The 25,119-nt window shown below is 40.8% G+C and overlaps 2 protein-coding genes across 2 annotated transcripts; both read left to right on the top strand.

The window, feature by feature from the left end:
- Positions 1-3: 3 nt before the first annotated feature.
- JUN (jun proto-oncogene) lies at positions 4-1,534 on the top strand (the record flags this gene model as incomplete). Its single annotated transcript, XM_010148022.1, has 1 exon — positions 4-1,534. A coding segment is annotated over one exon (870 nt), but the record flags the coding sequence as incomplete, so codon positions are not given.
- Positions 1,535-22,550: 21,016 nt separating this feature from the next.
- LOC104505403 (ankyrin-1-like) lies at positions 22,551-24,747 on the top strand (the record flags this gene model as incomplete). The annotated part of the gene is made up of 1 exon (XM_010148021.1): positions 22,551-24,747. A coding segment is annotated over exon 1 (2,197 nt), but the record flags the coding sequence as incomplete, so codon positions are not given.
- Positions 24,748-25,119: the final 372 nt, after the last annotated feature.

Below are 25,119 nucleotides of genomic sequence, written 5' to 3'. Positions count from 1 at the left end.
GGGTATGGATATAATAACGCCAAAGTGCTGAAGCAGAACATGACGCTGAACCTGGCCGACCCATCCAGCAACCTGAAGCCGCACCTGAGGAACAAGAACGCGGACATCCTCACTTCCCCCGACGTGGGGCTCCTGAAACTGGCCTCACCGGAGCTGGAGCGGCTCATCATCCAGTCCAGCAACGGGTTGATCACCACCACGCCGACCCCGACGCAGTTCCTCTGCCCCAAAAACGTTACCGACGAGCAAGAGGGGTTCGCGGAAGGCTTCGTGAGAGCGCTGGCGGAACTGCACAACCAGAACACCATGCCCAGCGTGACCTCCGCCGCTCAGCCGGTGAACAGCGGCATGGCACCTGTGTCCTCCATGGCCGGCAACAGCAGTTTCAACACGAATTTGCACAGCGAGCCCCCGGTGTATGCTAATCTCAGCAACTTCAACCCCAACGCGCTCAACTCGGCACCTAACTACAACGCCAACAGCATGGGCTACGCACCTCAGCACCACATAAACCCCCAGATGCCCGTGCAGCATCCCAGGCTTCAGGCTTTGAAAGAAGAGCCTCAGACTGTACCTGAAATGCCAGGGGAAACTCCTCCCCTGTCCCCTATTGACATGGAGTCACAGGAGAGAATCAAAGCCGAGAGAAAACGCATGAGAAACAGAATTGCGGCATCCAAATGCCGGAAAAGGAAGTTGGAAAGGATTGCCAGGTTGGAAGAAAAAGTGAAAACTTTGAAAGCCCAGAACTCAGAGCTGGCATCCACTGCCAACATGCTCAGAGAACAGGTTGCACAGCTTAAGCAGAAGGTCATGAACCATGTTAACAGCGGGTGCCAGCTCATGCTAACACAACAGTTGCAAACGTTTTGAAGAGACTGTCTTAAATGAGAACTGTGATATTGTGGTATAACTAAAACAACCAAAAGTGGCAGATGCATAAAGCTAATGGCAAAAGCTGTAAGGCTGAGTCCTGCCTGTGCTCTGCAAAGCGCATGTGTGGAAAGACTGGCGAGCCTTCAGCTTGAGCTAGTGGAAGCAGCCAGCACCATGCCGAGAAGTGCTGTTCCTGCTCAGATGAGATGTCAGATCTTCGTTTAACATTGACCAAGACCTGCATGGACCTAACATTCGACGATCATTCAGTATTAAAGGTTAAACTGCAATAGAAAACTGTAGATTGCTTTATGTAGTATTACTTAAGAAAAAAAAAACAAACTGGGAGGGAGGTTTGTGGGAGGCTGATTAAACACAAAAAGAACTATTCTGCCTGCCTTCAAGTAAATTGTGTATGTACATATCTTTTTTTATTTTATTTTATGAAAGTTGATTAATGTCAATAAACTACTTCATGACTTTGTAAGTTATTTTTATGTTGTTTATTTGGGCACTGCCCAGTATTGTTTGTAAATAAGAGGCTTTTTTTTAGCACTCTGAGTTTACCATTTGTAATAAAGTATAATTTTTTAATGTTTCTGTTTCTGGAAAAATTCTAGAAGGTTATATTTAAGAAAAATAAAGTAATTAAAATGCATTTCCCCCTCATACTTCTTTTTTGCTAGTACCTGAGTTGGGAAAATGCCCTTTATGCTAAAGTCTAAAGGGTAGGGATTATGTTAGACTTACTCTGTAACTACAGGCACGTCCTGGAGAATGTGTGAGGAGAGGGAGAACCTAGATCCTGATTGCCAAGCTAATACAGCTTTTGGAGTTGTCCTGAAGCTGTATTTCTCAAGTGTAACCTGACGAGCTTGCCTGCTGCATTCTAGTGGTCCAGTTCGGGCTGCTAACTTCAAGCAGGTGGTGGAGTGGTGGGAAGCCAGTGTATGAAATGGCTTAATAATTGGAGCAACTGACTACTTGATCTGACTTACTTTTTATTAAATCCATGCCCTCAAGAAGATACGGCAAACGATTGCATTAAAAAAAATGCTGCAGACTTTGAAAATAGAAATAATCACCTTTATTCCTGTGTTCCTTCCCAGGTAGGTGATCCTTGTTTGTTAACATTTATGACAATGCTGCTGTCAGTAGTAAAATAATAATGTGACCCTTTCCCTATCTTGAAATCCCTTCCCTCTTGGGTGTTACTGTGACTTATAAATTTTCTAGCAATAGAAAAGCTGGGAAAACTGAACTTAGTGGGGAATGAAAAGAGCAACTTGCTGAGAACCAGCAGTGCCTGTTGCTTGTTCTCAGCAACGTGCTGAAAATAGCAACCTCTCTGGCACTTCCCATGTATTTTTTAATAAAATAATCTTGGTTAGTATAATGACAATATAAATATATAACTTAGAAGCTTGCTGTTTAACTTGGGGAGGGGGGGCAAACAATTGTTATACCAGAATTTTCAACACTCTACCCAGTTTTTAATAAGCATATGCTTGAAGGGACACCAGATGTTTTCCTGCTTGCTGTTTAGAGCCAAACAGCTAAGAGGAAATAGATGCTACCAAAAATACTAGAAATTAATTATTAGTGAATGCTGACTTTTTTAGAGTAGGCAGTCTTAAAACTTTTTCTTTTAAATAGGAATAAGCATAACTAATGGAAGTAAGAGTCTGGTTTAAACTCGCTTCAAAAGATGGATAGATATGATTTCCTATTACCAGAATGATACCTTGAACCTTGCAACTACTGTGGGTCAGTCAGTTCCTTACAGGAAGCATAGAAGTATCATTCCTATAACTTTTTATTTTCCCTGTATTATATGCATTTGATCATACGAGGGGTTGTTTTTATGTGGAAAATACGATAATAGGGTAATCTCCTTCCACGTCATAAGCCCAGTGTCAAGGTAGGCACAGTTCAGGGGGTGTCTGCTGGTGTCAGAGGAATACAGTGTAATAACACCAACCAAACAAAGGGTTACTAGGAGGATACTGCAGTTTGCCAAGAGTGCATTTTGCTGATGTCAGCAACCCGGAAGGTAAGTTGATTTTGACCATATGTAGGAATAGACAGCAGAGGGATAATACACAGCACTGCTGGGTGTGGTTTTACAGGGATTTAGCAAGTGCCAACTAGCAAAATAAGCAGGGCAAGGAGATTAATTACCTGCAAAGGTGCATGTTTAACTCTCAACAGTGCTGGGTTATGGAATACATGTTACTAGCAAACATTTTGCTTAATCACCTAATTACGTAAAAAATAAATACATTATATAAAATACTATGTTAATTAAATACAGCTGAGTGACAGTCTGCTCCACCCTGCCCTCGTACGCACACAGACATTAGCACTGCAGTTAAGGGTTTTCTCTCTGGAGTACGACATTCTGTAGCACAGGCAAAAACGTTCCTGAGCAACAGCACTGCTCATTAAGTGGGCATCGTGGGACAGGCTGGCCGTGACTTGGTCCAGCTCGGGACATACTGGTGTCCAGTCAGAGAATCTTCCACCAAGCAAGGTGGTTTTTAGTGCCGGTTATGTAGTTTCACCAGGAGACCAGGGGTGATTAAGGTGAACCCTTTCTTTGGTTCCACACCTCGTTTGAGGATCAGGCCTAAAACAGGGCAAAGTAAGTTTATATTCCCGCCACCTCCATCTGTTTTGTAAACAGTGCGGTGGGCTGTGAGCCTGTTGCTATCTGGTTCATTTCAGCAGAGATTAAAATTCAGCACTCAGTATATTACTAGATCACTTGGTGATCAATACATACAGCTATAAGGAAAGACGTGCATGCATTTGTACATGGTGAAATGCAAAATTTTAACACTTACTTAATTGCTGAGATTAAAAATTGCCTAATGCATTATGTGCTTTACTTCTATAAGGAATAGTCAGTTCTCTCCCAGATTCAGAGAGAAACTCTTTTTGTTGCCCCAGCTGTACTCACAAGGGAGTATTTTGCAAATAACAGCATTGTGAACATGTATTTTGTTTGGCTGTGAGTGTTGTCAACGGATTCAGGAAGTGAAGTCAGAAAAAGGCAGGGTTTCAAACAGGGCAGGCTGCAGAGAAATGCCTAGGCAAAGAGCCTCTAATCAGAACAACATGTTTGGGACACAGAAATATTAATTAGAATTTGGGCCTGTACTAAACCCAACAGAACCCTCACACTTCCATCCCATGAACCGAAGTGAGCTACAAGGGGGGTTTGACTATTATTACTCACTGACTAATTTTAAATTCAAAGTACTTGTCACTACAGAAATAACAGTAAGAATCTCACTTATTATACAGTGGGAAAGAGGTATATACTGGGCAGTTTTGATCTTGGAACACAGTGGCAGTTACTGAGTCCCCATCCTTGAATTCCCCACATCTCTGCAGGTCTAAAAAATACTGACCTCAAAACATGGCACTTTAAATACCAGCCTAAGGCAGTGCATACTCATTTTACAATGACATCCAGCGACCAAGAGATGCCTTAGCTATCTTTCCATTTTATAGGAAGCTGTCAAGAATTACAGACAATATCCCTCCAAACCTTAGTAAAAAATGGCTGACAGTTTTGTCCCATGCAGAAGCCCAAGAAATCCACTGTAATAATTACTTTCTGAAAAACGCCTTTCAATGAAATACATTGCTGCATATGCATTAGAGATCTTACCCCACAGCTCTGCACGAAGCAAAGAATGTAACCAGCAGACATCCAGGTTACTGTGCAGCAGCCTTACATCATTCATCTAGTATCACACTGCACAGTGGAGTGTGGAGCCTGAACCAGCAGTGAAATTGGAAGTTACAGAGCTGGATCAGCACAGTGCTCTGCCCCAGAGAATAACCCTGACCAAGGCTCTGGGGTTCATCAGCCTGGGCAGTGTTACCGAAGAAACTGCAGAGGCAGATAGATCAGCTCAGGCTGGAACAAGCCTGGGCATCTGTGGAGCACACCACGGAGCGCGGTGTACCATCTCCATGAGAAGGACAAGGCAGAACTGAGAAAGAACACTTATCTTTAACATCAAGCCCAGCGCTTTCGCTGTTCTCCATCTCTTCAGCCCTATTCCCAAGACTTAGGTATAACAGCACAGTTACCCACATCAAGAAACTAAAACCAGTTCAGGCATAGTTTGCTGTGTAGGAAAAAAAGTTGCAAACATCACAAGCAAACACAAAATATTGCTAACAGGCAGATGGACAGCGAGGAAATAATATTTGAAATTACCACACACACAAACCCATTATGAAACAGAACGCGCCTTAGTAACAGCTCCCATTAGCTTAGGGACAGGGCGAAAGAAGGTAGTAATAGCCTTACAACTAAAGAAAAGGAAAATTAAAAGTGTAGGTGGTTTGGTTTTTGAGAAGGTAAGGCTCCCAGAGAAGTGCTCGTTCTTTAGAATTACATGCACTGCCACCACCAGAGCGGCACTGGTGGCAATCCTAATTCCACACGTAGAGGTTATTGTTGGCATCAACACTGCAATCTATCCTCTGGACAGAGAATGGCACTTCTTACAAAAAAATCTTGTAGAAAGTCATCATATAATTTACCGTGAAAGCCTCTGACTACTTAAGCAGATTTAGAGTGGTTTTGCACAGCAGGGCACTCTTTTCCAATTTTGCACATTATTCTTTGCAGTACATTTTTGTTAAGGAACAATGGGACTACAAAAATCAAATTAGACATTCATCACGGTCCCTTCTGTCCTTAAATATTCTGAAATACTAGAAACACAGTTACAATGGGGAAGAATGGCTTTTGTAAAAGTTAATTTAATACTGAAAACGCTGCTAATTTTCTTAGTTATAGAGTAGCGACAGACATTAGGGGAAAACAAAACAAAAATCTAATTCAGAAAAACGCGTAAAGTGAGTAACCTATTTTTGAAATCTCATACTGAACCTCCTAAGTTATGACTGACCTGATTAATGCCAATCTCTGTAAAACACCCAGAAGTGAATGCTGTAAACACAAGTGGATGAAGAATGAATGTTTCCATTCCTCAGTCTCACAATTATTTTGTGTTTTGAGCCTTGTAACCTCTAAGTAATCTTTTTAAACTAAAACCAATTCCTGTGAAACCCGGCAGCAGAGTAACACCAAAGATGTGGGAAACAGGACACAATTCCAGCAGATGGAGCTCCAAAGCACACAGTCCTGGAACAAGCTGCAGAGATGCCGGCAGCAGAAGCCTCTGCTCAGGTAGCAGCCAGAAGCCTTCCGATGAAACCCAGTAGCAGGCAAACTTACTACAGAAAGATTAATTTCAGCAGCTTCCCTGACTTCTTAAAATAATTCTGAAACAAATAGGGACATCCTGCATGGTCTTATTCATAGAATAATCCCATTATTTCAGAGGACACCAAGGTTTCCAAACTGAGCGTCCATGGCTATTTTTCTGAATTCTCATCCACAATTACAACTTCAGATGTCAGCTGTTGTCTTTCATGCCTCCGATAACAAGCCATGAAAACATACGCAATGCAGGCATAATCCAGTGAACATTGGTATTCAAACTCCCAAAGCCATTCACAGAGCACTCATATGGAAAAGAGATGATTTAAGAAGTTTTGAACCCCCGCTGAGTGGATTACTGGAAGGTTTAAAAGCATGGCCTAGCACTACCAAAACCAGAGCCTACCTATTTCCAGTGATGCGATTCTGCGTGTCGCTGACCTTCATGCGACCACAAATCAAAGCGCCTTGGCAACTATAAGAAGTTGGTGTTTGTTTTCACCCTGAAAACAAAGGTTGAACGCAAAACATTCCTTTCTTAACACAGCCATAACACTTTAAAGATGGAGCTCAGATTTATTCAGTTTAACTTCTGACACCTACGTTATCTAGGGCAGGAGGCACCACAGGTTCTCCTTATGGTTAGCAGAAAAGCACAGGCCTCTTTAGAGCGTGATTTGAGTCAACCAAATTGCTAATTGGAAGTGCCTGTGCCTCAGCAGTCTCCTACTTCTGACTTAAGAGGCTCCAGTCAGATAGGATGAAACCAGGGTGTAATGATTACCTGATTAGAATCAGGAGACACTTCCTTTTTCTGAACAGAAAAGTTCTGCAAACATCCCCCACGTGTTAGTGATGAACAAATTTCCCTACGCAAAGTTTTACTCTACTGCATCACATACATCATGTACACTGGGTTTTCCCTACGTATACACTACGTATAGTATGGTATTCCCTACGTATACACTAAGGTATCCCCGAACGTTAACTGTTCAAAACTCCTTGCAAGAAGTCATTAAAAAAAAGCCTTATTCTGAACCCTTCAGTGGTGTCTCCAGGCCCAATCAAGATACGATCTTTATCATGCTAAATAACCACTGTGTCTGACCCAAATACCTGAAGGGGAGAAAAGGAACCCAAATTCTCAAGGTAAAGTCCATCTCTAGTTTTCTTGTTCAGCTTCGCTATCATACAGATTGTCCGTTCTCCCTGTTTCCTGACTAACCCAGATAAAGTATTTTTAAACATATGTATTCTTATCAGTTAACAAAGTGCTTGTATATGCAAAATTACACAAAAACAATGTAAAGCTAAGCAGTAGGTATAACCAACATCAGGACTGACAGTACAAGAGTTTACAGTTAGTCTGCAACAAGGTTACTGACCAAAGCTAAGCCTTGCAACGTTAACAGCAAAGTTGCATTCTTTAACTGACAGATCATCCGCAGAATTTAGTGGTCTTTGCCCAGGATCCTTCTCCTTGGAGCCGAGATTTCTAACCAGTATTTTTCCAGTGCAGTGCTACAGGTCGCAGTACATCTTTCTCGCATTTCCCACTACATCAGTGTTCAGGGCTGTGACTGTGAAACAGCAGGTTGCTTTTCCCCGCGTGGATTTATCTGTGCTTTTAATACATTGACTTGGTTAGAGACTTCTGAATTTTATTTCCCACTTCTGCACTCCCAAAACCACCTAAGCTTAGCATATTTAGGGAAGTTACTGACAGCTTTTGCTTGTCTGTAATTTTGCAAAAGTACCGTCAAAGTTGAGCAATTTGATCCTTTCTCAAAATACTGATTGACAGTTACCAAAAAGTAGCACAAGTCCTGAAGATGCTGGATATACCCGTTTTGGAAATCAGGCCACTGATAAATATTGGAAAGAAAACATGCTTAAAAATCATCGTATCTTCTTATGCTGGGAAATGGGGATGTCAGAATTTCCAGACCAGAAAGAGAAAGAAAATGAGCAAGGGCAAAACATTTTGTCCCAAGAGACCTTTTTTTCTTATCAGGAATTTGCTTAGTCTCAAGACTAAACTTTTATTTTCATAAGAAAGCTACATAGCTGTAGCTCTTTAAAGATGGTTGTTTCAAACTTGTACACAGTATGCAGAGCCTTCGTTTTCGACAGCACTTGGGGTCTTGCTGCATGACCTCGAGTAGCTTTAGCTGTGGTGTTTTAAGAAGCTACCAATAAAGCCGTTTAGGTTTATATGCCAGTTTGTGGACTGCAGCAACTAAACAGTTGGCTGCCACTCCTAGCAGGGCTGCTGCTGCCAGGCGAGCACTGACAGATCCACCTCCCGGCTTAGGGAGCTCAGCTTTGATGTGTGTAAGCTCTTCTTTCACATCGGTGCCAGTCTAAGCAGCCACCTTTTCCCTCCCCCTTTGCCTCTTCTTTTCCACTCCCTCCTTTGTGCTGGTAGTGTTTTTAGGAATACTGCAGGATACTTGTTTTAATCTGCATTGCTTCCCTTATTCTGTTAACCACGTAGCTCTACAAACACCTGAAATGAGGGGGGGCAATAGGGGAGGTGGAACATAAATGCAGGTTCAAGCAGTAGGGATGTGGCATCTTCTGACAGAAACGCTCACCAGTAATCTTCAAATTACCACGGATCGAGTCAGAACTCTTAAATTCATTCTTCCCGATTTAAATTAGACTGCGAAAATGCCCAGGCAGATTTTGCACCAGTTTTACTGACTTAATTTGAATTCACACCTTTGGTTAAACAAGCTCAACTTCCCATATGGACAAACCTATAAAACGTGGTTTCACTGTACCAGTGAACATTTTTCATGTACCCATTAACTTGAACTGTGAGTCCTTAGTATACCTGCCTATGGAACTGTTTTTGTTAGATGACTAACTTCATGCATATATATTTAAAATTATTTAAGAGGGCAGTGAGGTTATTATTCCAAGTCTTACAGACGGAATTTCTCGCACATGTTCCTGATGTTGGCTTCCATGTCTGTTTTGAATTTACTTACAAAATACACTGCCACACCCAACGTTAGTCTCAAGCTGTTTCCTTGGCCCCTCTGTTCAGTGCGTTATCATCATTCTGTGCAGAAACTGGGTCTGTGTTTTTCACTGGGCAGGAAATGCCAGACTGGCAATCTGAGAAAGGCTTGAGTTTTAACCTTAGTTGCTGTTGCCTCCATGGTGATATGACCATGTGTTGAATGTGGCAGCTTGGTCAAAGAAATGTTTTCACAGTTGGTGTCTATAATATTTGCTACTAGCAAAGCCAGTTACATTTCCAATCGAACTCAAGAGGTAACAATGACAAAGTATGATGACAGAAGCAACAAAGTTAAGAGCTCCAGGAAGGAAAGATCTCACAAAGTTATTATTTTTCTATTAGAAATGGTGCAGTTCCCAAATCTGCTGCAAATTAGGAACACCAGCAGCTCAGCAGAAGAACAGCACCACCTGATTTCCTGTAGCCTTCCGAATGGTGCTCTCTCCTGAAATTTAATTCTAAGTGTTTTGACACATCCACAGTCTGATCTAAGAAGCAGCAGCTGACATTATCCCCTTCAGGAATACCCTGCCCATCCCAGCACAGAAATGCAGGCCCATCAACCTGTGAAAGCACACCTCACCCTTTCCCTGCCTCTTCAGCAGGGTCTAATTTCTATGGGGACAGTAAGGACCTAACGGCATTAAGAAGAAATAAAACTCCTTGTCCTGTACAACTGTATAGAAACAGGAACAAGCCAGACCTAGCAATTAACATACAAAAATAAACGCAGGTTCCTCAGTGTTTCTGGGGTCCAGCTGATACCACGTCAGAAAACAGCACAGTAAATAACGAATTTGAGTTCAAATTCCACCCACAGCTTCACATGTGGGGCTACTCCATAGCCCTGCACATGATTTTCCGTAACTGCTGGTCGTGTGAAGCACCAGGGAGATCTACAGTGCAGAAGAGAAGTACTGAACTTAATACTCCCTTTTCCAGGCAGTCCAGGTCTTGGCTTAAAAAACAAAACGGAAAAGCCCCAAACCAAGGAACTATGTCTTGGCTTAAATCCTCCCGCTGGTTTGGATCTTCGGGATAATACTAGCTTCATGGAGATCTACACTCTGATTTAAATGAGACTGTAAGACCATGAGTCTATGAGTTAAAAAAAGAAGTTTTATAAGTATAGGTTGAAAACAAAGAGATATTCTCCATGTAGCCAGTAAAAATTTTGCCTACACAACCAAAAATTATCATCTGTAATGATGAAGCTGCAAAAATACAGGAAAGGCTCTTCATGAGAAGAGTCAAGCAGAAGTAGAACTCTCAAATACTGAGAATTTTTAATGGCTTTCTATTTCTTTTATTGTCATCCACCAGTATTTGCATAATCTAAAACCTCTCACCTATGAACTATGATATATTAAAATGCATTCTGATTCATTTATTAAACTATATTTAAACATCGCTGTATTCTGATCTAAAACTGGAGTACTATGATTTACCACATTACAAACAAACTGTGATTCTTTAAGCTCGTTTGCCTAATATATGCTCGCCATTCCTAATATCACAAGCCTCATTCTAATCTTGCATTTAGCTATTATTTGATACTTTATACTCTGGGATTCCTTCCTTAAGCCTGAAACCTTAATTTAAGCCAGCTGTTCCACAGTAACTCCACATGTGTGGGTTTTTCCTACTAAATGAAAATGATAACTAGGGTTTGTTTTGGGTTTTTTTTAAGAGGTAATGTCCATTGTGGGATGGGTCTTTTAAATAAAGACAAAGAAACTATCCAAGTTGGTTCACCCACATAATATGGAAATAATGCTGTGTGACATAGCTGTATATGTTACTTTCATGCCTCAACCATGTTATGGTTTAATTTACAAAGTTATGTTTGCTTTTTTAGCTTTCCATTTTTACTGAGCTATACAGTTTCTTTGAAGCTGATAATTAACACGTGAATATTAATATATTTGCCCTCTCAGCATCATGGTACGAGTCTGTCCTTTAAGGTAGTAACATACTGCTGGCTCTGAGGTTCGTGTCCCATAAATCCTCCTCAGAACACGGTGGTAGTGCCACTGCCACTCACAGGCTACTCCCATGGTGCCTAAAGGGCACGTGGATTGCCTTGCTTTTATCCAAGACAGTCTGTATCTCAAGAACAGAGAATGAATGTACACTGATACACCTAACTTAAAATTTTACCTCTGTCAAATGCTTGGCAGTGATGGCCACCTTTCTAACGACAGCTGCAGAAGAGGGTGGGTGACAGGTCTCTGCTACCCCCTCCATAAGGTGACACATGATGGCAGTGTCCTGTGCTCTGGATCAGCTCAGCCAGATACACATATTGTGGCCTACCTCCCCGTCTCTGGGAGCACAAGGGCCAGAAGGCTGGGAAAGGTGGTGGGTTAACCAGCATGACTGTTTATCAAAGCTCTGTGTGTCTGTGAACACCAGTTGGGTTGGGGTTTTTTTTGCACCAAATATTTTTAAAACACTTACACTGTATATAATATTTTATGCAATATATTGGTATGGGAAATAACCATATATATGCAACTATAACAAAATTCTACATCCTGCTATTAGAAGCCCTGAGTTCCCTTATGTCCAATATAATATTCTAAACCAATATATTTTCTTCAAATTACTTTTCTTCTGAATAGCATACACTGGACTGTTGGTGTTCATGGGGAAGGGTGTATACATATACATATATGTCTGTGGCATGCTACTGGTATATTATTAAAATACAGAAAATTTTACCACTGAAATATATAGTTTTTCGATACCATTTCAGTAACAAGAAAATGGGAAATGGGCTCTAGAGAAAAGCCATGTCATACCAGACGCAGTGGCATGTAAAGGGTTAAAAATCAGCGCAGTATTTGAGAGTAACAGAATCTTTTCCTGTCAACTCCTTCTATGGCGTGATCTAGGGGAAGGTCCAACTTAAGTGCTGGATGTTCATACAGGATTTCCTATGACTAATGCTGTCAGCATTCAAAACTTTTAATTTAAAATGTGGGCGTTATACACAGATAGGAAATTTACCATTTAAAATTTCTTATTTGAAAATGAATGGAAATTACTCTGATTTTCAGATTCATTTGTACGTGGCATGAGAGCATAAAATAAGGAAATCACTAAGAGGCACATGCTGGAATTGCCTGCCAGCTTTTACACAAGTCTTTTATATCTGGATAGGATTCACAGGAAGCTTGTACAGGAAGGCCTCTTCCTTATTTTTGAAAAGCTTTGTTGGATGGAAATTATGCCAGTGAGTAAAAGAAAGGAACGGGGACCAAATTACCATCCTGGTGGTTTTGGTGACAGTCCATGCAAAACTGAAAGTCACATCTTGATAACATTAATGCAATGTTGTAAAATAAACTAACAAAACAAAAGCCTACAGAGTACAAAAGATGTTGAAGAGTTTTTGATTTAAAAGACTCAAAGAGAAAGTAATACAGGTACCGAGCCAAAACAGCATGGGAAGTGCAAATTTGAGACGTCACTGCTACAATTAAGCTAAATTTGCCAATATTTCTAGCAGGCATGTTACGGTCATGTATATGGTCTGGTAGTTTGCTCTGAATTCTATTGCAAGCTCTGGCTGTTTCAGATAAATTTTAAATAGTGATGTTCTATTGAATTAAACATGACGGTACTGATGTAGCTTGAGCTGTCACTACAATATCCCTTCTTTCATTTCTTAATGTCATGTTGATCCCATTTTCATGATGCTGTATTAACTTTTAGTTGGAACTAAGCTTTCCTTATGTCTTGTGCCACAAGGGGAAAAAGAAGGTTGATTCTCTAGCTCATCTCTTTACTAACTGTAGCTAATTCACCACCCAAGTACTTGTTAAAAATCACTATTCCTTCCTTAATCTGGGTCTTCTAAAATACCTAGCAGGCATATTACTATTCCGTGTATTATTATGCTACACTTACTAAGCCAGAGAGTTTCCTTCACTGGGAATCGTAACAGGGGAAAATACACCTATAGGCAGAGGACAGTGGGTCTAGATGCCTCTTCAGCATCTTCACATCACCTGGCAGGAGCCCCTGAAGTCTCTGAGAACTCCATTTAACCCTGAGAGTCTTGTAAACCCAGCGCTGCTATTTAGACAAGGGAAAACAAAACAAACCAAAACCTAACCTTAAAAATTTTCTCTAATAGAGAATGTCTCTACTTCACAGTAAAGGTGACTGAAGTTGTAAATAAATGAGATGATGACAGAGGAATTATGGTGGAAGGGGAGACTCAAAAAGGAGTAAGGTAGTACCATTCAAAGGATGAAGAAGAAAGTACAGGGGACGGTGGAAGGCATCACAAGCATTAGAAAGGATGACTGAAGAGCATGCAGCTCTGGTAAAGGCTGTTGGTGAAGGTGTGCAGTTCTCTGCAGCTGGACATCAGAACCAACCATGTGCAGTATGAAAGCTATTATGAAAAACAAGGAGCTGGTGTAATGAGTCATGCTGGTGCTTTGTCCACAGAGTCGCTATGGCACAGGTAACCATACACATTCATCTGCTGTGAGAAAAGGCATTCCTAGGGGAAAGAAAATCCATGCTGATGTGGTTTGATTGCTCCTGTGACCAAAGCTAGCTAAATAAAAAGCCTCCTTCTGCAGCAAACATTTCTCTCCTCGCAGTGCAGGCTACAGAAGTAAGGAATACAAGAATGAGTTCCAGGAATGGGAATAGAGAAGTCTGAAATGAAAGCTCCGGTTTAGATGAGACTGCACATGATTTGCAAAGCAGTGGAAACTGAGGGGGCAGCTAGGTCATGCCTTTCCCCTGCTGCATGAATCACTCTTGGAATGGAAATTTGAGTAGGAAGACATAATGGCTTGGGAACAAAGAGAACTGCTGGAATATCACAGGTGCAGCTGAACAGAGAAGGATGTTTTGGGATATGCCAAGGAAAGCAAACACCATGAATCTGGAGGAGTTGTCAGGACTTTGTGATTTAAGAAGTTATCCAAATCAACAAGGGTGTTTCTCACGGAGTCAAACAGACAGAGGAATAGCTGAGGTCCTGATTCAGTGCTCCAATTCATCAATTCCTTCATGCTAAAGCATAATTCAGAATTCAGAAAAAGACAGGAGATGCTAACGTCCCACTGAAGTTTCTGGGAGTCAAACCGACACCCCACTGAGGCACCTCTCTATAGTTAGATGTATAATTATATACTGGGACTAATGTGAGGTGCAGGAATCCAGATTCATAGAGTGGAAAGGGTTGGAAGGGGCCTCTAGATATCACCTAGTCCAACCCCCCTGCCAGAGCAGGATCCCCTAGAGCAGGTCACACAGGAACACGTCCAGGGGCTTTGGAAAGTCTCCAGGGAAGGAGACTCCACCCCCTCTCTGGGCAGCCTGTTCCGTGGTCTGCTCTCCAGGGAAGGAGACTCCACCTCTGGGAGTCTCTGGGCAGCCTGTTCCGTGGTCCGCCACCCTCACAGTGAGGAAGAGTTTCCTCATGGTCAGGTTGAACCTTCTGTTTTCCAGTTTATGGCCACTGCCCCTCGTCCTGTCTTGTATGTCAGATCCTGACATACAAGAAGACACATACATTCTGGGGAACCAAAATAGGCAGTCAAAGCCAGAGGATGCAGCCAGAAGACAGGGGAAGCTATCAGAACTGGAAAGAGGAGATAACATGAAAGAATCAACCCTGTATGTCTCAGAAAACCCTCTAGCAATGACACTGGGAAACTGAACAAAAGGTACCCACCAAGTTATAGAACTGTAAATAGATTAAAACACTCATGAGAAAGAAACAATCACACGCCTATGATTTTCTAGCATTGCTATATAGGAAAGTTAAATTTCATTTTGATGTACAACAAGTAGAAATCCAAGATGATTTGAACTAGTTGATCAGGATGCAATAAAAGTGAGTGACAATAAAGATAATTAAAAAAAAAAAATTATATTTTTCCAGAACAAGGAAGAAAAAAATATCATTTTTTTTAAAAATGTGGTTACAAGCAAACCCCTTGAGTACTTTGAATTGTCTAAGGAGTATGAAAGTTCTGCAGACAGGGAGACTTAGATAGAATAGTGAAGAGGTACTGGTAACAGATATTAGAATTTAAATGGAAGTTGTATTTCACTTGTTTAATAGGAAATAACCAAAATCAACCTATTTCTCTAAATATAACATTCTAGACAAAGAAAAAGTAATGAAGACAGGCTAAACCAGCACTGCCAGACAATATTTCTCCATCCAGAGTTGCCTTGCTTTACCATAGTGCAGTGAACAACGCTGTTGAAAAACTGAGAAGCAAAGAACTAATGTAGGAATTACAGTCACTCAAGGGACACACATAAGCTTGCACAGAATTTTTGTAAACAGTACTAATTATTATCAGACTTCTGTAAAACTATGGCAATAAGAAAAACCTAAAGGTCTCCTAAAAGTCTCCCAATTTCATAGCTACATTCCCAAACTCAGAGAGCAGAGAATACAGGAACCATTTTCAAGGTAAACAGACAAGAGAAGTAAGAAAAATAAAGCTAGAATATTGAGGGAAAAAAAGAAAAAAAAGGCAAGCTCATGGAGGCCTGAAATGAGAGCTAAAGAGAAGGCATCAGATGAATCTTCTCCGCTGTACTACAAGAAGTCTATCAGGAAGACCAGTTAGGCTCAGCCAGGCCCAACTGTTTGATTTGCCCTCTAACAGGTTTAAAGAGGGAATTAACTAAGCCCTTATTCACTACTCTCTGCTCTCCCACTCGCAAGACGACAGTATCTTTGTGCTGCTAATGGGAAGTAAAAAGATCGTGGTACACAGTAGAAACTAAAGCTTATCATCGTTAACTCAGAAGACATACTGCATTTTTTTTACAGAGCAATTCCAAGGTTTTTTTTATGAGAACAAAAACCATTGATATTGTTTTCCAGGCTGAAGTGAAAAAAGTTTTATATTTCTTCAGGTTATGAAAAAAAACAGCTGTGGAACTAAAATAAATAGATTTGAAAATTCTTTTGACATAATAAATAAAATTTATATACATTTTACTGTAAGTGGATTCCTCAGAGAGGGCAAAATTTCAAAATGTGTGTGTGGAGACTTCATTAGCAAGACATTGTTCAGGTAAATGTCTGTGCTGTGTCTGAAGCTTGACATCTAACTGTAATAACTCAATAAATAACAGCAATTAAAACTGGTTTATGACGTGGCAAAACATTATTTCCTTTCAAAGTCACATTAGTCTCTATTCATATCCACGGCATTTTATAATCAGTAAGAAGAAAATTCTGCTTGTGTACTGGTGTAAATTCAGAACAGTTTTTCACAAAGTACATCTACGAAGCAAATTTGGCCAAAAGGCGTCTGTGGGAGATCTGGTGGGTCACCGTATTCACCTTCTGGCAGTAATGCTGCCATTAAGGTGACCTGATGAGCGCAGGGCATGGAAGGAGGACCTTGGTCTTCACTAGTTAAAGAACTTTATGAAGAATTTCCTTCTGTAGGATTTCACTGAAAGAGCATATGTTCCTGACTCAAAACCACAAGGGCTTATTTGGCTTAAAATGGAAAAAAAATATGCCCATTTTGGAGAAAAACCCTGGCCCTCCCTCCATTTGCTTTTGCTGATCCTTGAAGCTGCCTCAGCAGTTAGCGACCAAATACTTTTACATCATTTACATTTTATGCTAATGATACGAGGGCTAGCATTTTGCCATAACTGCTTTCTGTCAGCACTGGTCTGAAAGGACACATTTAAACCTCTCAAATTAGAAGATACGAATCATGACACTAACACAACTTTAAGCCAATGAATTGGAAAATGGTATCTCCTTATTAGTAAAATCAGCATTAGTGTCCAGGCTTAGTCAACAGATTAACAGGGAAATTAGTTCTTAAATTTCAATTAAGCTTATGACAGTAAAGACTTCTGCAGAATAAATATGTATAGAAACACATAACTAGTAATACTCATCACTTAGACACAGAAATAATAATTCTTTTTTGTTACTTTGCATTATGATAATTGCACTAACTATATATTTCATCATATCACCACTAACATTTTTTTTCTGTTTGTTTCAAACCAACTTTTTTTTTATTTATTATGTTCTGAAACAAGTTGTGGATGCCCCATCCCTGGAAGTGTTCAAGGCCAGGCTGGATGAGGCTTTGAGCAACCTGGTCTAGTGGAAGGTGTCCCTGCCCATGGCAGGGGGGTTGGAACTGGATGGTCTTTAAGGTCCCTTCCAACCCAAACCATTCTGTGATTCTATGATTCTAAGAACATTGTTTTTTCTTAGCTCTGTAAAGCTAAACTAGAAAGTTTTTTTTCCTTCTACCACCACTACGTTGCTTCTCAGAAAACTACCTGGCAAGTAATTCCATGCAGAACTTTGGAAAAATACTTACATCTAATTATTCAAAAACCTGAATGGCAAAAGAATGGTTTCTAATTAGTTTGGTTAGTCTTCTTAAACTTCACTAGTATATGCATGCTAAACTGTGAAACAATCCTAATGCTCACTGTGGCTGAGTTACGTACGTTAAGCCTCATGCCTCCAGTTGGATCCAGAGAGACAGCCTGCTCTATCAGCTTCACAGCCATAGTGGCATTTTGCAGAAGTGAATTTTCCATTTACAATTACCCCAGGTTGGGACCGTCATATAAGTACACACTAATCCTTGGAAAAAAAAAAAAATTTGCATTGTACAGGCACAGTATTTAAGATCTTCATTTGTCTAGACTTGAGGGAGTAGTACCATCGTGCTGGGATAACATCGTGACTTGCATTGGAAACAGAATAAAATACCCAAATGATTATATCAGCTGTTGTATTATTCCTTGGTATTTCGGAAGCAGCCATGAACAGTGGACAAAGCTGGGAAGCTTCTGCGAAGTACCCCTTTCCAGTAGGGTCTGGCACAGGACTTGCAGGGGCGGTTATGCCCTGCCCACGCCCGAGTCACAGAGGTGAAATGGGAGCCCAGGGTGCCAGTCTGAGGAGCAAAATGTGAGAGTGGACAGACCAGCCTTCTCCCTCCATCAGCAAGCCCTGTTCAGGCACCCGATGATGCCCACACTCCAAGTGTGCCAGCATCACTCCGAGGACGGCACCACTCCAGGGAACACCCCATATTTCATACCAGCCAGGGTAGAGATTTCTCAGCACCAGGGAGGCCCCGAGCCTACTCTCTGCAGAAATATGACTAACACAAACAAGATCACTCAGTGCCAAAGCTCCCCTTTTGACTTCCCTGATTTACTGCAGTTAATCTTCAGGCAAAACTAAGCGCTACATTTTGTCTCTCTTGCAGACATCCTGACTAGTCAGCTTCTCTTCCAGCGTTATAATAAGTCAAGTACACTCTAATCATCATCATGAACACTTCTAACACTGCTGTTCCTCAGTCTAGCTATACCTAAATATAGTGCAACCTCAACCGGCTAGGCCACACTTAGATCTCTGGTTATCCAAAGCTTTATTCCTGAGCCACATTTATTAATGAGAATGTCTTGATTACCCAGACACATTTCCCCATCCCTCATGATGTTTAGATAATGATGTTGGCTTTATTATCTCTTACTGACTAGTTATTCTACAGCGAGATATGTTCCCAATAAACAGCTGGCATTACTATAAGCAATTGTCTTAAATGAAATTAAAGCACACATTGGGAAATATAAAAATATCACGGTGAGTGAAACCGTGTTATTAACATTTGGCTTTCTGTCAATTTTATCAAGCAAATGCCCCAGAGAACATAAGAAATTACTGGAAGTCATTCAGTTGCATCACATGCAGCTTCAGCAGAAGAGAGGAACCATGGCTGCAGGCCCCAGGCTCAGCTGGGAAAGCCTCGGGGGAAAAAACGGGGAGAAACAAGGGAGAAACGGGGAGAAACAGTGGAGAAATGGTGACCTCTGTGGGTTCCTCACTCCCACGGCCACATCACCGCACATGGCCACCTAAAACCATGCAGCTACAGTAAAAGAGAAAAAATGAAATGTATGTTTGATGATGACATAGCAACATAAGCTGGAAAACATAGGCACGTGTTAATTTAAGAAATAAATGTTCATCTTTGAGAAGTCAGAAAACAATACTTCAAAGGACAAAAACTTCAAAGCACTCTATAACTTCAAAGCACTGCACCAACCTTAATGAACACTTAGGACATGTCTGTGAGGTAGAAAAAAATTTCCTTTTTTAATGCTTGTGTAAACAGGGCACAGAGATTAAGTAATTTGCCCAAGGACACGAATTAGTAGCAAAACTGAGATTGCATGTCAGAAATAACTGGCTCAAGCCTCCTTTCTCAGACCAGCCACAGCTGGGTCGAAACAGTGAGCAGAGGCTGCGTATCCGGCCCCGTTGCCCAGACCGAGATCTTTCCTATCACCAGCATCACCCGCCCGTTTCAGGGCCTGCTCTAAGTTCTGCCATGCTGTTTCCCGCTGACAATCTCCCACCAAGTCAGTGCCGCTTACACACAGATCTGTCTGAATTAAGGTAATCTGACACACACAGAGTCTTACGCCTGCCTTTAGCAACGATATTAGAGGTCTATTAAGTGGTCTGTGTGAAGATTTTCAGCATTTCTGTGTCATGCCAGTCTACTCGCTACAGGCTTCTTGACAGCACACGGAATCAAACCACCAGCACAGCTACAGCACGAGGCTACTCTGATGACACTGTTGTAGCTGAACCTGCACTAGTACTAATCAGTAATTTTTACCATGTCCTTCCAGAGAAAACCGTAGTATTTCCGCAATGCTTATAAGCTGATCTGCTGCGTATCCCTACTGCATATCCCTACTACTGAACACAAAGATCCTTAAGTGCTATCTGACAAAGAAGACAGAGACAAACCCCATCCTTTTATTTTCAAAATAACCTAATAAGGAAAAGTCCTTGGATACTTGGAGCTAAAGAAGACAGGAGAAATAAGTGGCTTGTGAAATACTTAGCAAGGAAAACAAAATCACCTTATGCCCCTCAGACAAAAAATAAATGTAAAAGATAATAAAGATTTGCCTCTTCCTCTCTCCAACTTACTTCTTTCCTTAGATCTTTAATAATATTACATTTTGCCATTCTTATTTTTAATGAAGAGCTTCCTGGTGATCCCACACTTCCGTGGTCTCATGTGCTTAATTAAAGGAGAAGAGGTGTGGAAACAACATTTTACCCTTCTCTAAAACATTTATATGTCAAATAAACAGTTAACAAGTTAAAAAGATAAACAAAAAGTATGCTTCGAATAGCCAATTAAGAATCTCTTTTCTTCTCAACTGTTTGGGCTTTTAATCTTTTTGTGAAGGTGTTATTGGAAAAAAGGCTTAATTCTAAAAGTAGTTAAAATACTAATTAAAAAATAAAGGCTTTAAAAACATAATTTCTAAAAATTAGTCCATACAACAAACTTCCAAACTTTTCTTGTCAAATGCCTTTCTTGTTTTAAGAGGGAATTTCCTCATAAGTCACATACATATAATGAAAGAACTTCTTTTAAAACATGTATAATTATGATTCGAAGACTCTGCATCTCGTAAAAAGTGATTTGCTGCATATTATTTTCCCAAAATAAAGTCCCACAGTGGCTCTGAAAGAGATGTTGGTTGAATATATTGTTCAAATGTTCCTCCTCTAGGCCAGTTAGGAGTACTGCACCCTTCACTTCGTAGTGTTTACTAACAGAATCTCTGTATTCAGGACACTAGGAAAGTACTGCCACACTATCCACTCTTAAAGAATAGCACAAGTTCTGGATGTAAATTTTTCAGGAGTTCCAAAATTTACTATGCTGTCCATATTAACAATACTGCTCAGCACTCACACAGTCTTTTCCCACGTATTGTTGCCTCTGTTTTGCTTAGGGATAACAATAATGATGACATAAAGATCTCATTTCACCAACTTGAAGTAAGGACCCTTAGTTTAAGGCCAGATCTTCAGTACTTTGTTAAGTCAAATCTGAAGACTAAATAATTTGCAGAACACAGACCGAGTCACTGGCAGATTTGGGGATGCACTTCCGACCTCCTGACTCCCTACAATAAACCATACTTTTCCATGCTGTGTGCTAACGATCATTAGCTAAATGACACAGGTTTTGCTATTCTTGGTATAGTGCCCTTCTTTACATTTCAGAGGAATTATTGGGCTCTTAAATTGGCTGTCAAATTTGCTGACTTGGTAACTGGCTGGCTTTCAAAATATATATTAAAAGTCTTGCCTTTCCCAGCTATTTCTTCAATAAATCTTTTTTTTTTTTTTTAGTAGAATAAGCTTTGCAATCTCACTTATAAAACTAAAAGTCAACAGAAAAAAAAAATAAAAATCTTATCAGTCTCATTGTACATAGTGTTAAAGAAAACACATGCAAAGGTAGCAGGACCCAGCAGAAAGGGAACTCAACTAAGAACCAGATGGGAAAATTTCCCTTTTGCTTAAATAAGGTCAAGCTTTCAGCTTTTCAGATCATTTTACTTCTAGCTCTTACAGTACTCTGTAATCTCAACTGGTTTCAAAACATGTATATGATTATTGTTTTATTTCCTTCTCTCCATAAGGAATTTTAACCCCAATAAGTTAAATTAATTACAGCTTGATCCAAAGGTCCTACACCCATACTACACATATTCACAGATTTGAAGCTCGATTTAATTATACTTTAAATGTTGCATACTGAATCACACGCCTTGATCCACCTCGAGTACAAGAATTAAGTTCCAGACAGACTCCAGGTTACAGCAGGAACGACAAATAGCCTTTAAGTTAAATACACCTCGTAGACTGAAGTTGTAACTCCTATTAGATTGCTTTTTGTAACTAGCTGCTCACACAGTTTATTTTTATCTGGGTCTTCATGTTTTCATTTCATCACATTACAGGGCTTTCACCTACGTAGCTTGCAATGTGTACTCTTTCATTTAAGGTCATACAAGGTGTGGAATCATGGTAACAGTAACTACGCTGTGACTTTCCTTTTGTCATGTTTAACAGACGGGTCATTTAGGCACCTACAAAAAAACATCTTGGCCGGAGAAGCAGAACTTGATAAACAAATGTCTTCTGTTCAAATACCAGATTCACAAAGGCATTTTTTTTCTCCCTAATTACGCATAATAAAATCTGGAAGAAGTCTTCCAAGTGGATTATCATTACACATCACGGATTTTTGTTTTGTTATTAAACTTCACTTGTTGCTAAGGAAGAACAGAGAAGATCAAAGGACTTCTAACAACAAGAAAACCAAAGGTGAGGGAATTTTGGTTTCTTTCTCATCCTTTAAAGATTTATCGCTGAGCTACAACGGTTGTCGGTTCATAGTTCTATGAAAAGAATATGTGAAATGATGTGAGCCTGCTTCGCTATTTCATATTTAACTTCAGACATAGAACAACAGCTCAATCAATGTTTTGATTAGCCACACGATCATGCATTCAACCAGCCTGTTTACAAATCCCTACGCAATCGAAGTCCTACGGACTAAGAAAGAAGAGCTCATAGAGGGCATAACTGACCCAGACCACCTTCTGAACTGGCTCATAGATAACGGCATTTTCACTCCAGAAAAGAAGACAGTCATGAGTTTCTACAGGACAAGAACAGAAAAGAACTCTCGAGTTTTAGACATACTAATTTCTCAAGGCGAACGAGCCTGCAGACTCTTTTTTTATCCGTGTTTAAAGCAAATTGAACCAAAACTTTATAGCAAGATGAGAAAATACATCAGTGATGTAAATGAAAGCATTGGAGATGCTAGAAGACAACTGGTAGGGTATTTACTGGAAAAAGACAAGTTTTGGTTTGCCAATAGCAGGGAACAGCTCCAGGAAAAAAATGTCAGTCGTGGAAGAAAAAAGCGAGAACGAGCTGTTAAGAGGAAAGGAAAAGAAACTCGACTTTCAAGGGCAGCAAAACCTAGGCAAGATCACGCTGATGCTGGCACCTTTGTTGCAGTCGCTAAAGGCTCTCTTTCTGAGTTAGAGAAAGCATTGAAAGGTAATGATATCAATGCACTACACTTTTCAAGTGAGACACTTCTGCACGTTGCAGCCACTAATGGTCATCTAACGCTAATGGAGTATTTGATCAGCAAGGGTGCAAAGACAGATGTGAAGGATAAGGAAGGAAGAACACCACTGCACAGGGCTGCTGAGAAAGGCCACGGTGATGCAGTGAGAGTGCTACTCCGGTGTGGTGCCTGTATGTACAGTTTGGATACGGAAGGCAAGACCCCACTTCATTTGGCTGCACAGAATAACCACAGTCACATACTGAAGATGCTCCTGAAAGAAGAGGCGAGAAGCTACAGGAACCAGCACAACTTTTTGCACATGGCAGCTCTTAAAGATGACAGCGGTCTGGCAGAAATGCTTGTAAAGGCTGGTGCCTCCACTGATGGAACGGATGAAAGAGGACAGACTGCTCTCGACTACGCTGTTTCTCAGGGGTCTGAAAATACTGCAAAAGTACTGCTAGAAGCTGGAGCCAGTGTGGATTCCAGCACGGCCGAAAGAGCCTTCAACAGCAACCACCCAGCCATCTTCAAAATACTACTTGAATATTCTAAAGATTTGTCCTCTGACATAATGGAGTTGGCTCTTTTTAGGGCAGTACAGAAGAACCTGCCTGGTATTGTAGCAGCTTTAGTTGACAGAGGTACAGATATAAACACCTGCAACGAAGAGCAGTACACTCCTTTGCTCGTGGCGTGTGAAATGGGCAAAGCTGAATCAGCAGAAGTTCTAATTGAAAAGGGAGCAAATGTCAGAATAAAGACTCCTGCTTCAGACACAGCTTTGCATTTGGCCGTTCGAGCTGGGGCTGCTTCCATCGCAGACCTGCTTCTGCGCCAAGGGATGGAGATCAACCTTGTGAACCAAGCCTGTGAAACCCCGCTCCACGTCGCTGCGCTTCATAACAGAGGAGCGTTAGTTGACCTTTTAGTTAACGCTGGGGCCAAAATCAATGCTGTCACTAAAGAGCTTGTTACTCCCCTGCATATTGCAAGTCAAAGAGGTAACAGCGACGTTGCCCGACAGCTCTTGCACCACAAAGCCAATGTTAACGTTAAGGATAAGCAGTCAAAGTCATCCTTACATTTTGCTGCTGAAAGGGGACACAAAACAATAGTAGAGATGCTTCTGAACGCTCACGCTGACCCCAATGCGCAAGACAAGGAGAAAAAGACCCCCCTGCACGCTGCAGCTGTGAGAGGACATCTCAGTGTCGTCAAAGTCCTCCTAGCTAAAAAAGGAAGATTTGGAGCTAAGGACATGGATGGATGTACTCCCATGCACTATGCAGCCATGAAAGGAAACACAGAGATCGTAAAAATTCTTCTGACATCAGGGAAAAATAAAAATATTGACGACAGAAACATTTGGAGAAAGACCGCGCTGCATATTGCAGCGGAATACGGACACAGTGACTTGGTCAAGCTGTTACTGAGCTACGGGGCAGCTGTTAACGCCTTAGACAGCAGCAAGGACACTCCACTGCACTGTGCCTGCAAGGCTGGTCATCTTCATGCTGCGAGTTCCCTCGTGAACTGGTCACAAGGAGAAAAAGCAAACTTACTAGCTGCTAATAGTCTCAGAAAGACCCCACTGCAAGTAGCCGAATCTAGTAAAACAGAAAATCAGGCTCAAATTGTCACACTTTTGAAAAAGAAAATGTTAATAACAAAATGAAGATGTAAAGAAAAAAAATTTGAATTTAAATGCAGAATTAACATTTCCTGTAATTTGGGTAGTGCTGTTGCCCTCTATGATTGAGAATTATGTTAGAGCAGACAGAATTATCAGAGGTGGACATGGAAAAAAAGGATCTTAAAGACACTGTTAAACTTCTAGGTATTGATTAGTCTTTTGCTTCTCTCATGAATCTCGTACTTGGAACCTATTTAAAAAGCACCAGTCTTAAACACACCGTGTATGACCCCCTCTAGTACAAAGCAAGACTAAGTAAGTTTTCATGTATCTGTGAATACATAAATCT

This window comes from Eurypyga helias, unplaced genomic scaffold (genome assembly GCF_000690775.1).
Source record: "Eurypyga helias isolate BGI_N326 unplaced genomic scaffold, ASM69077v1 scaffold5673, whole genome shotgun sequence".
Taxonomy (NCBI): Eukaryota; Metazoa; Chordata; class Aves; order Eurypygiformes; family Eurypygidae; genus Eurypyga; species Eurypyga helias.
The sequence above is the reverse complement of the archived record's forward strand: the minus strand, read 5'-3'. Positions and strand labels throughout refer to the sequence as shown.